The following is a 12,213-nucleotide window of genomic DNA, read 5'->3' on the forward strand; positions in this document are numbered from 1 at the left end:
TCTGGTTATGGATTAGACTGAATCAGACTATCTACTAATATTTTAGTTTCTGTCGTTCCACTTGTCAAACCTGCTCAATCAGTTCTAAAAGTTCCACTAGAAGACCTTTAATTCCATCTTTGTGACCAAGTATTTCCTATTAAAGTGTTCTGCATGTTTAGTTTTCTATTATTGTGAGCTGCAGCTACATGAGGATCAGAAAGCATCACTGGTTAACTTCTGGATTATTATGAGCTCAAAAATGGAACTTTTCATGACGAATTCACTTTTATTTCGTACTCATTACTGATACGTTTTGTTGACCCGTCCATCCACCCCGACCTGCTCCCATCACATTTCTGGCTGTAATTTAATCTCCCCCACAATCAGAGATTATTGATCTTCTGTCCGATATTCCAGATTCTGAATCAATGACATGATGAGAAATAAGAGAGAAACTTTCAGGTTTTTATCTTTAACAGTTCCTCAGATGTTGTTGTTTAAACAAACTCAGATTTATGGGCATTTTTTAAACCTTTTATCTTTTAAAGTATTAGATATTTCAATATTTAAAGTTTCAGGTAAATCAGACGAATCAGAAAATGGAACGACTTTAAATGAGCCCAAAGTAAGTTTTCTGTGGTGAACAATCAGAGGGAACCAGTGACTGTTTCTGTTAACACCAGGATGCATCCCATAATATTCATGCTTAGAGCTGGATGTAGAGAAAATGGTGATGAAAAATGGTCAACACGACACAAAAGGTTTTCAGAAATTATTCAAAAATCTTAATTTACTTGAAATTTGTCCAAAATTACTTTTTTTAGAATGAAGTGAAAATTTTCAAACTGACTTAAAATTGTTCAAAATTTAGCAAACTGACCAAAATTCAGTCCACGAGGACTCAGAAATGCTCCAAGATTTGGTCCAAGTGTCTGAAAACGTGTTCAGGATCACTCAGTTATTGTTCCAAAATTAACACAAAAAGTTTTAAAAAATCATATAAAATTTGTGACATGAAATGATTAAAAAAAAAGTCCAAAAATGTGGATAAAATGGAGTTAAACAGAAACCAGGTTCAGTGTTCAGACTGTGAGACCTAAAACTGAGCAGGTTTTTAACAGAACTCAGTGTTTTTTATCCCTCAAAGGTCAGAAATGACTAAAAATGGCCTTAATTTACTTTGTTTGTCCAGAATGATTTTTAAAAAATCAAAAGTTTGCCAAACTGAGAATGTTCAGTCTGCAGCGACTCAGAACTGCTCAGAAATTATCCAGAATGATTCAAATGGTCTAAAATGACCCAAACATGTTTTTAATCATTAAATGTTTGAACATAATTCACAACTAGTAAGATATTAAGATCTAAAAATGTAAAAGAAAGACCATCAAACACCTACAAACCTCAATAAAATGTCTAAAAAGCACAATTAAGTGGAAAAAAATCTAAAAAATGTACATGAGCATTTCTACAATCTAACAGTGGTTTTAAGCTCAGAAACAGATTTTAACTTAAATCAAACTTTTATCATTTTACACGATATTAAATCAAAACTAAGACAAAAATAAAGCTCAATAAAATGTCTGAAAAAACAAGAACAAGCTCCATGAAACTAGTAAAAAATGAAGAAAGCGTCCAGAAAACACGGATTAATTTGACATAAAAATGGTTTTCAGCTCAAAAACAGACTTTTATTTCAAAGCAAACATTTGTATTTTTACAGGATAATAAATCAGAACAAACTCCAGATTTCACATTTAATATAAATTCTTTATTAACAGAAACGTTTCAAACCTGAAGGATCTTTTATTAATGATCAGAAGTGGACCACTTTGGGCGTCCTGGTCTTGGTCTTCTTCAGAGGGACGTGGACGTCTTCGTGGTCGGCGCTCATGTTGTTGGACAACCAGCCGACCGTCACCGAGTTCGCTGGAACCAAATCACAGCGTCAATAAAACCTCCAATAATCGATCGATCATCAGTAATAATCCAGACACTCACTGGCTGCCTGATGTTCTGGACAATCCTTCTGGAAATGTTCCACCGAACCACAAACACGACAGCAGCCTCCTAAAATATGAAAACGATAAATAAATCGACTTTAATTAAAGCTGCAGAACATCAAACAACAAAAACAGAAATAAATGTCTGAAAATATTATTTAAATGAAGCAGAGAATCACAAAGTGTCTGAAAATATTTTCTAACTAAAAATTGTTTAAAAAAAAGACCACAAATTGAACATTTAAATGTTTTAAAATATATTTTTAACAAATTAATAAAATTATACATTTTGTGAAAAATACCTAAACTGTCTCAGACTTACAGAAAAAATCTGGAAAAATATTAATAAAATGTAAACAATAAAAATATTTTAATTTAAAATAAATAAAGTGAAAGTTCAAATATTCAAATAAATATTTGAATATTATTAAAATGTCAGAAAAATATATAAAAAAACATTTCTAAAACACAAAAAGTCCAAATGAAAAAAAAAATCATAACATTTAAGAAAAGTTTTAAGGAAATATCTAAAAACATTTTCCAAAAAGTTATAAAATGCTTAAAAAGGTCCAAAATGTATTAATAAAATGGAAAATATTATTAAAATATATTAATAAAACTCTTCTTGTTGTTAAAAGCTAAAAAAAATGTTTAAAAGATACCGAAAAATATTAATAAAATATCTGGAAATGTTTGCAAAACATTTTCAAATTAAAATCATGTCTGAAAAAAGGACTTGTTTTTAAAATAAATATGAATGGTGTGACCATTAGAAAAAAAAGCTTATTTCTTTCACAGCATCTAATGATTAAAAACACCTAAATATATTATTTAAATTAAAATATTCTATTTAAATTGAAGCATCACATTAGCATCTAAATTAATGTAGTCTATTAATAGATTTAAATATTATAATATATAAATGTAAAATATTATACTAATATGCACATTAAAATATATCCATATTCAAATGTAAAATATATGAATATTTAAATATATCAATATTTAATGTAAATAATATTATAAATTAAAACACATTAATATTTAAATTTAAATATATAAAAAAATAAATAGTTTATTGATATTTTGTTTTAAATAGTTGATTAATATTTAGATTTATTATGAATATTTAAATCCCACCAGCAGCTGCTCTGATCAATAATAAACTGATGATTGATCCTCGCGTTTATCTGTCGGTACCTTGAGCATAAAGTCCTTTTGGGTTGTCGGGACAGGATCTGGAGAGATGACCGGTCTGAGAGCAGATGAAGCATTTAGCAAACGGGAACTCACCTGGAAAAAACCACGACAGACAGAACAGGTAACGGATGATGTGTGTTAGAACAGAAGCAGCTTCAGCCCACATGCTGGATCCAGATGTTAGGGCAGCTCATCCAGATGTTGGTCTCACCCATGGCCGGGTCCACCTTGGCTCTACATTTGTGGATTTCGTGTTCGGTGGATCCACAGCGGTAACAAACGTCTCGTCCCATCTCCTCGTCTCTGTCGGCCTCCGGACAGTCGGACAAACCGTGACCCGGCTTCCTGCAGTTAAAACACACCTGAGGACCAGAAGATCAGACATTAAACGCTTTTACACGTTTTAGAAACGTTTTAACACCTGACCAACAGCAGGAAACAGACAATAACCTGCTATTTAAAGTCCACACACATATTTTAAAATATCAGAGAATAAAACACGTCCTCTGGTCTGATTCAGCTGAAATCAAAAAGGTCATAAAAATATATTTAAAATTTTTTTAAAAATCTGCAATTCTGTAAATTAAATTCTAAACTTGTCATCTGAAAATTAATTTAAAAAAAAACAAAATATTAGACAAAGTTTGTAATAAAAATCCGCTCATTAAAACAGAAAATACACAAATATCTGGAATAAGAGTACCGGAATAAAGAATAAAATGTAAAAATAAGCAACTTAATAAAAAAATGTGACTAAAATGTGAAACTACAGACCAAAGAAGGCTTTAAAAATATTTAAAAATAAATAATATATATATTTTAGAATTGTCAAAATAAAATTCAAGACTTTTTCTTATTTTAAAGTGAATAAATGTCTGGGAAAATATTATAAAAATTATATTGTTAAAATAAACAATAAAAGACAAAACAAACAAACAAATTACATTTTACTATAAATGTAAAGCTACTCGCCAGAAAACGCTAAAAAAAACAATTTAAAAATAAAACAACTACACTTTAGAGTTCTGTAATTGAAACTGAAGATTTTTTCTCATCTGAAAATGAATTTTAAACATTTGTTTAAATGTTTGTGCAATGTTTGTACTTGAAGCCTCCCACAACAACAAATAATAAATAAATATCTGGAAAAATGTTATTAAAATGTCTTTAAAAAATCTGCTGAAAGAATTAAATATTAAACAACCAAATTTATAAATTTTAATGAAACAAAACTACTGGCCAGAGAAAAAATACAAATAAACTATTTATGATTCTTGAAATAAAATTAAGATTTTTTTGTATTAAAATATTTTTAAAATATTAGTAATATGAGCAAAACTACAAAGAAAATGATTCTGAAAAAATCCCAAGCAAAAAATAAAATATAAACATCTAGAAAAATATCAATGAAATGTCTTTAAAATGCAGCAGTTGTTTTACAGTAAAATCACATTTAAAAGTAATTATTAGTGATTTTACTCATTATTTAATAAAACATGCAGCAGAATTACCCAATTAAATGAAAACTATTTACTTTTTATCAGAGTAGATGAGATTTTCTGAACATTTTAAATGATTTTTCTGAATATTTCAGACTTTTTAAAGCTTCAGAACCTCAGCTGAAACTTAAATTAAGACTCAAAATCTTCCTGTAGTTTAGTTTTATTTTCCTGAGGAGCAACAAGAAGCTGGATTTTGTTTCAAACGTGAGATCAGTTTAAAAATAATCTAATTTCTCAGTAAAAGTTCAAAGCAGGACGTCTCTTTAAATCACCATTTTGGTCTTCTTGTCGTTCTGCCTCTTCACCCTCCGCTCTTCTCTCCTCCTGTCCTTCTTTAAGGCCGTCTGAATGTCCGCCCTCACTTCTTTCTCTTCGTCCTTCGTTCCTCCGTTCTGCTGCAGAAACTCCAGGAAGCCGTTCACGTCTTCGTCCACGTATTCTTTCTTCTTACGGTTCGGTTTCTTTACGGGTTGAGTTTTCCTCAGAGGATCTCTCTGACCTCCATGACTTCCTCCTTCACCTCCATCTGCTCCTCGTCCTCCAGATCTTCCTCCTCCTCCTCCTCGTCCTCTCAGCTGGTTCCAGGGCGTCGCCTCGGCTGGTTTGTGTTTGTGGACGTTGTTGGCTCTGGCCCACCTCGTCATCACTGGAAAACGATTAAATAATGACTTTGGAGGGAAACATTTACACTTTCAAAGCTTTAAGTGAATTTTTATAGATACATAAGAATAAAAATGTCTGAAAAATATAAATAACATTTTAAAAATATTTACTAAAGTTCTCAAAGAATATATATTTAGTAACAAATATCCAAAAACAACAAAAAACCCTAAATTGCCAAAACACTGAAATATTTGAAAATAAGCCAAATAAGATGAATTTTAAAATCTGACACACGTTTGAAAATATCTAAAAAAATAATTCCTAAAGTCAAAACATTAAAATTAACTGTCCTAAAAATGCCCACAAATTTTAACAAATGTGTGGGAAACACATTAATATATTTTTTAAAATGATTAAAATATCTGAGACATGTCTAAAACAACTAAAGTATTTTAAGTAAGTAAAGACTTTAAACAGTTTTTTAAAAAATGCATAAAAATACTAATAACATGTCTGAAATATATTATTAAAATACGTGACACATATCTAAAATGCATAAAAATATTATTAAAATGTCTGAAAATATTGGCAAAATATTACGTACTAATAAAAACTAAAGTTTAAAAATATTAATCATGAAAATCCTGAAACCCGATTTAATGTTAGATTCACGTGAAAAAGCAGGAAAATCACCAATCAGCCATTTTTGTGCTGAAAAAAGGTTTTAAACATCTGACAGTGAGTTTAACACAGTTTGAAGACTTTAACTGAGATATTTAACACCTTTAGAACCCAGTAAGTGTCTTTATTTTTTACTGTTTGTTTTAGCTACAGTTAATTTAAACAAATATTTTACGAAAACATCACCGTCAGATAATAAAATTAGTCAAAAGAGTCCAGTTTTCTGTCGTTTTATTGAATCTAACGTTGATTTTAACACCGTGGGACCGCCAGAAAAGCATTAAAACCATTAGAAACACATTAACAGCTAAACTATTTTGTCTAAATCCCAGATTATTTTTAACTAAACACACTTTTAGCTTCGTTAGCTGCTAGCTCCTAACCCTCACTTCCGGTTATTTCCGCTAAAAACAGAACATTTTTCGGCTCTGAAATCATCAGACATGAAGCCGAAAGAAGAAACAGATTCTGGGTGGACGAAACGATTGTAAAAGTAACGTTTAAATGAGTAAAAACAGTCATTTAAGTTACCTGCAGAGTATTTTAACACGTGTGTTTACGTTTTCTACCGGAAGTTTTTCTTCTTCTACGGTTTTTCTTCATCTTCCGGTCTCAGCGCCTCCTGCAGGCTGCAACAGGAAGCACAAATATAAGCAAATACATGAGAAAAACTGCGGATTTTTCAACATATTTCATTCTAATTTGAATTATTTGAGCTTTTTATTTTTAAGGAGACGTTTTAATCTAGTTTAGTTTACTTTTAAAGATTATTTCTTGAGATTTTAACAGTTAAACCAACAACTAATGAGCCACAGTTGGTTATTATTTATAGAAATAAAACAAAATAGTCCAATTAAATAAAGCAACAATCATGCCGGTGCATTCACACAATCCAACAACAGTTATAAAAAAGTAGTACATCAAAATATACAACTGTAAAATGCAAAACAATATGCGCAACAATATTATGATAAAATACATTTTTTAATAAATAATATTTGCAATATTACATCAGCAAAGAGGAAATTTAAAATATTTAAGAATATGATTAAGTCGGTAGGTCTTTTATAAGTAGATATTAAGCTCGTTGAAGTGAGTTTGGATGTGGGAAAATAACAAAAGTTTTCTATTCTTAAAATAAAAATAATCCAGAAATAATCACATTTAAGAAGCTGCAATCACAGAAAGAGTGTTTTTTAATTTACAATAAATGCTAAAAGCAATAAAGCTCCATTGTGCATCAAATAGATGAAAGTAAGCATTCTGTATATTGACTAAAAATAAATGTAGTGAAGAAAACTCGACGTCAGAATGACTCAAAACCTCAAAAAATGTAGAAAAAATAAGAAAAATCACATTAAAGAAGCTCAAACCAACAAATAAAACACTTAAAAACAGCTAATCTGCACATATTTCTTTATTTTTGGGTGCTTTTTTGTATATTTAGTATTTTAATGTGTTTTATGTACAGATTTATTTATTCTACTAGTACTTTATCTGCTTTATTTGTTGAACTTCATTGTGTTTTCTTGATGTTTCTGCTCCTCGACCTCAGTTTAAATGTTTCTGATGATCAGAAACGCGTATTTGTTTCCAGTAAAGGTGAAGATCTGGGTTTGTGGAGCAGAACTGGACCTCGAATCGGAGGAAGGAGTCGGACTGGAGTCTCACAGCTGATTTCATTCAGACTCTGACGAGGTTATCTTGGAGGTGGAAGGTCAGTTTGCTGCTGGTGCTCCGTCAACATGCTGCAGCTGCTCGTTGTTGCTTTTCTGTTCACCGAAAACCTCGAACCTGGTAAGAAAAAAAGAACCTTAAAATCTGCTGCAGTTTAGACAAACAAACTGAAGGTTTTCTTGTGGTTTGTTTCAGGGAGCTGCAGTCCTCGACCAGACCAGAAACCAGGTGACGTTTGCTCTGACTTTAAAGCTTTTTGAAGAATATTTTTGATGTTTTCAGTTGAATAAACATGTTTTTTCTTCAGATCAGGAGGACTGGATCATCAGAGCCGTTCATTACATGGACTCCAACCCAGAAACGTTACAGGGTGAGTTTTATTAACGGGCCGTTTTAACAACTTTACACAAAAATAAAACAAGAAATGGCTCAGACACAGAGAACAGAAGTAGTCTGACATCCATCCAGCATGGTGAGCATCTTTCTATCGTCATTTTAAACGAAATTCGAGTCATTTTTGAACCAGTTTAATGCAACTATGGAGCGTATTCAAGTTGCTTTGGATGATTCTTAAGTAGGTTTGGACAAGATCTTAGTCGTTTTGGACAGTTTTTGTTACTTTGGTTAAGTTTTAAAGTTATTTTAGACCATTTTTTAAGGTGATTTGGACGATTTATAGGTAGGTTAGGCTTGGTTTTGAATCATCTATAATATCTTTTGTTACTTTGGACAACTTTAGATTACTTTTGACAAGTTTTAATTTATTTTAGACAGAAAAAAGACAGAAAAAAAAAAAAAAAAATTTATTTTAGACACGTTTTTAGTCATTGTGGACAGTTTTTGAGTTGTTTTGGACAATTAAACTGAGAGTAAAGTGCAGCATGGCTCAAACCGTGAACAGAGGAGCAGGTTGTTAGAGATCCATTCAGCATGGGGAAGCTTCTATCGTTTTAAACTAAATTTTAGTCACTTTGAACTAGTTTCATGTAGTTATGGAGAATTTTCGAGTTATCCTGCACAATTCTTAAGTAGGTTTGGACACATTTTAATCATTTTTGACATTTGTTGTTACTTTGGACACGTTTTAAAGTTATTTTAGACAACTTTTTTGGAGGTTTTTTGCAGTTTTGGAGGCGTTTCAGACGATTCATTGGTAGGTTTGGATCGATTCTGAGTCATGTGACATTTTTTGTTATTTTGGACAAAATTTCAGTCAATCTTGGACAATTTTATTTTACTTTAGACAAGTTTTAAGTTTTGTTAGAGAAGGTTTTAATCTTTTTGGACAATTACACTGACAGTGAAGTGTAGCATGGCTCAGAAACAGTGAGCAGAGGAGCCAGTTGTTGAAGATACTTTCGAGCAACTAAAAAAACTTAAACTTGTCCAACGTAATGTAATGTTGTCCATACCTACTTAGGAATTGTCCAGAATAACTTGAATTTGAGGTTAGATTTGGCTATTTCTCCAGTTAGAACCACTTGATCCCTTCAGGTTCTGTTGGAAAGTTGAAAATCCAACAATTCTTTTTGCTTTTCACGGTTTCTGGTTGATAAATGTCTTAATTGTGGCAACTTTTTAAATTAAACTCTCCTTTCAAAACTCGACTTTTAGGGTTCGGGGTTAAACAACCTTCAGAATTTTTTGGTTTTATTGAGCTGCTTCTAGAAAACTTGACTCTGTTTGGTATATTTCTTTGTGTTTTGTTTTGCAGAGCTGATGTCCAACGATTTTGCTCTGAGGGAGGGAGACATAGTTCTATCAGTGGGTAAAATCATTTGTTTTCTGATTTAGGAGATTACTGAGAGTCTTTTCTTCAATCTGAGGATAAAATTGAGATGTTTTATTAATATTAAAACCTAACTTTGTATCTCCAGGACGACAGGAATGCTGTGGGCTCCAGGTGGCTGACGACGAAGATACCGTACGAGATCAGCTCAGATCTGGGTAAGAAGACTGGTGGTGGTGACGGTTAAAGATCTCTGGAGTCTTTGATTCACAGTCGGTTTGTTTTCCAGTCAGCCGGACTGGAGACATCCTGGCTGCCATGGAGATGTTGTCCAAACACACCTGCATCACCTTCCACGAGAGGACCACCGAGACAGACTACCTGTTCTTCAGACCCAGCAAAGGGTAGGTAGAGCTGGACTCATGTTCCAACCAATCACCTCCTTCCTGTCAGGATTTAGTAGATGAATGTTTAGTTCCATGATGGACCCTGTTGGTGTCCATCAGTCTGAACATCTGGATACTGCAGTTTTACCTCATTCTTCTTCATAAAACTGTTCACACTCTCTCAGGTTCCACAGGGATCCTCAGAAAACAGGACTTTTCAGGTCCAGACACTGTCAGTTGGATTGAGGACTGGACTCCAGAACTTCCACATTGTTGTCTTCAAACCATCTCTGAGGATCTTTGTCTGTTTGCTTCGACTCATCATCTGGATGGAAAACTGATCTTCTCAAAGTCTCAGTTCTCTTCAGACTGCATCAGGTTGTCCTCCAGGATTTCATTTGCCCTCTACCTTTGCAAGCCTTTAAGGACCTGCTGCTGAGGAACACCATGATGCTGCCACCACCATGCTCCACCGTGAGGATGGTGTGTTTCTGTGTTTCTGGTGATGATGTTCAGTGTTTGGTGTCCATCAAACACATCATCTAGTCTGATGGACATAAAGCTCCATCCTGGTCTCCTCAGACCAAAGAACCTTCTTCCAGGTGTCTTCAGAGTCTCCACATGTCTTCTGGTGAACTCTAGTCCAGTCATAGGTGTCTTGGTGGCCTCCCTCACTAGTCTCTTTCTTGCTCGGTCTCTGTTTTTTAGGATGTTTTAGTTGTTACTTGTGGTGCTAGGCTGCAGTAAAACTGTTGTTGCATGTCTGTTTTTTGCTCATTGTGGACTCGTCTGGAATCCAATCAATCATCACAGCAGCTTTAATTTTCTGTAATTTTAGTCAGTGACAAGAAATTTTGTAATGTTTTCCTCCAGATGTGCGTCATTTGTCGGCTACAAAGGCGGCAAGCAGCTGGTGTTCGTTGGCCCCCAGTGCATCGTGGGAAACATCGTCCATGAGGTCCTCCACGCTCTGGGATTCCACCATGAACACACGAGGACAGACCGTGGACAGTACATCACCATCCTGTCCGAAAACATCATGTCAGGTAACCACACTTGGAACAGTACCGGTTAGAAAAACTTGAAATCCACCCACTCTACCTCCATAATGTGTAATTGTGGCTCAAAAGCACCACTTGAAGACTTCCAAAAATCCACATGGAAACAAAAACAGTCCAGAACGTGCCATGGATCCATAACAAACTTTAGATGCTAACCACTAATTCAGCTGCTTTTGCTGGTTATTTTTGTTTGTTTTTAAATGTAAGTGCTGTAAATCGGAGTAATTTTTCTCAAAGTGAGCACCATGGTTGCTTGTCTTGTAAAAATATTGTTGTTTTGATTAATGGATGCATGATATTGGCAACAAGAGGGGAGTCGTTAAGTATCCCAGACGTCATTTAGCATCACAGAAATCTTTGTCATGGTGCCCTTTTACTGGCTAAACCCCCAACAACACCCTTGACCTGCCCACATCCTCAGGTCAGTGCAGTGTTAAAGATTAGATGATGGAACAAACGGGTACTACAGCTAGTCTACAATACTTGAGGTGTGTTATCTGGGAACGTGGTATCAGACTCGGATTGGGGTCAAAACCGTCCCTCTAGAACTTCTTCCATCGCAGTTTTTAGGGCAGAAAATGTTCATTTTCCAGTGTAGGTGCTTCCACGTCTGATTGGTTTCACTAGAGATGACAACAATAATGGCTTTCTCTACCCTAACATCATCAGCAGCAACACAAAATTCACCATACAGGCGAACAAAGCAAACTTCCATTGTTCTGTTTCCTACACAGAACCAGAATTGCGTCCATTAACGGCTGTTTGCCGTCGTTTTAGAGCGCTCAGAGTTGTTGGACTTTACACCACATGGAAACAAAAAGTCTGAAAACAATGATTATGGAGCTGTTCCTGTAAATTTTTGCACCATCTTGAGTTTCTTCAGTGGAAAGACGCCTTATAATGACACTAAATGCATCTTTAGAAGGTTTGGGTTCTTGAGGACGTTTCATCCAAGAGGATTCTTAGTTCTTACTCCGATACTTTGAGATGTTCGTTGTTGTAAAACTCCTCTGGGTGGATCTCAGAACTGCATTATAAGTGGTGTGGTAGAACCTCCACTGGTTAGAGATCAACATTCTGGCCTAAAACACGGATGTCTTACTTCATTCCTCCTGAGTGTTGAGGAACCTTTACTTCACTTTATTTAACTTTGATTCTCTAACAACCAACATTTTTGCCAAGAATTTCTCTTCCTTGCAAAGCAGCGTTCCCCAGGTAGGTCCATGAGATCTTTAATCACCGATTTTACATTTTTATCATTAAAAGAAATAAATCCTGTTTGTTTTAAAGTGTTTTTGTGTTTCAGGGAAGGAGAAAAACTTCCAAATGTATGATGGTGAAACCTTTAACCTCGCGTATGACACCACGTCCATCATGCACTACGGCAGGTAA

The 12,213-nt window shown here is 34.0% G+C and overlaps 2 protein-coding genes across 2 annotated transcripts; one reads left to right on the forward strand and one right to left on the reverse strand.

Moving 5' to 3' along the window:
* Positions 1-1,728: 1,728 nt before the first annotated feature.
* zcchc9 (zinc finger, CCHC domain containing 9) lies at positions 1,729-6,591 on the reverse strand. Its single transcript, XM_022208453.2, has 6 exons — positions 6,500-6,591; positions 4,957-5,330; positions 3,394-3,544; positions 3,183-3,275; positions 1,981-2,049; positions 1,729-1,908 (listed from the first exon to the last, which is right to left on the reverse strand). Exons 2-6 carry the CDS (start codon positions 5,326-5,328, stop codon positions 1,796-1,798), a joined length of 798 nt encoding a protein of 265 aa, XP_022064145.1. The 5' UTR covers positions 5,329-5,330; positions 6,500-6,591; the 3' UTR covers positions 1,729-1,795.
* A 1,122-nt stretch (positions 6,592-7,713) lies between these two features.
* Positions 7,714-12,213, forward strand: LOC110961003 (low choriolytic enzyme). The gene is made up of 7 exons (XM_022208451.2): positions 7,714-7,765; positions 7,953-8,015; positions 9,360-9,409; positions 9,523-9,592; positions 9,664-9,778; positions 10,634-10,806; positions 12,128-12,213. Exons 1-7 carry the CDS (start codon positions 7,714-7,716, stop codon positions 12,211-12,213), a joined length of 609 nt encoding a protein of 202 aa, XP_022064143.2.

This window comes from Acanthochromis polyacanthus, chromosome 18, assembly GCF_021347895.1.
Source record: "Acanthochromis polyacanthus isolate Apoly-LR-REF ecotype Palm Island chromosome 18, KAUST_Apoly_ChrSc, whole genome shotgun sequence".
Classification (NCBI taxonomy): Eukaryota; Metazoa; Chordata; class Actinopteri; family Pomacentridae; genus Acanthochromis; species Acanthochromis polyacanthus.

Bases quoted from the DNA above. Each gene is read 5' to 3' on its own strand.
- zcchc9 (XM_022208453.2), bottom strand. From the start codon at position 5,328: ATGACGAGGTGGGCCAGAGCCAACAACGTCCACAAACACAAACCAGCC. The intron at 3,276-3,393 runs GTGAGACCAACA...GGTTTTTTCCAG, and splicing joins CAAGGTGGACCCGGCCATGG to GTGAGTTCCCGTTTGCTAAA. The intron at 1,909-1,980 runs GTGAGTGTCTGG...ATTTGGTTCCAG, and splicing joins TCCAGAACATCAGGCAGCCA to CGAACTCGGTGACGGTCGGC.
- LOC110961003 (XM_022208451.2), top strand. From the start codon at position 7,714: ATGCTGCAGCTGCTCGTTGTTGCTTTTCTGTTCACCGAAAACCTCGAA. The intron at 7,766-7,952 runs GTAAGAAAAAAA...TTTTTTCTTCAG, and splicing joins CACCGAAAACCTCGAACCTG to ATCAGGAGGACTGGATCATC. The intron at 9,410-9,522 runs GTGGGTAAAATC...TTGTATCTCCAG, and splicing joins AGGGAGACATAGTTCTATCA to GACGACAGGAATGCTGTGGG.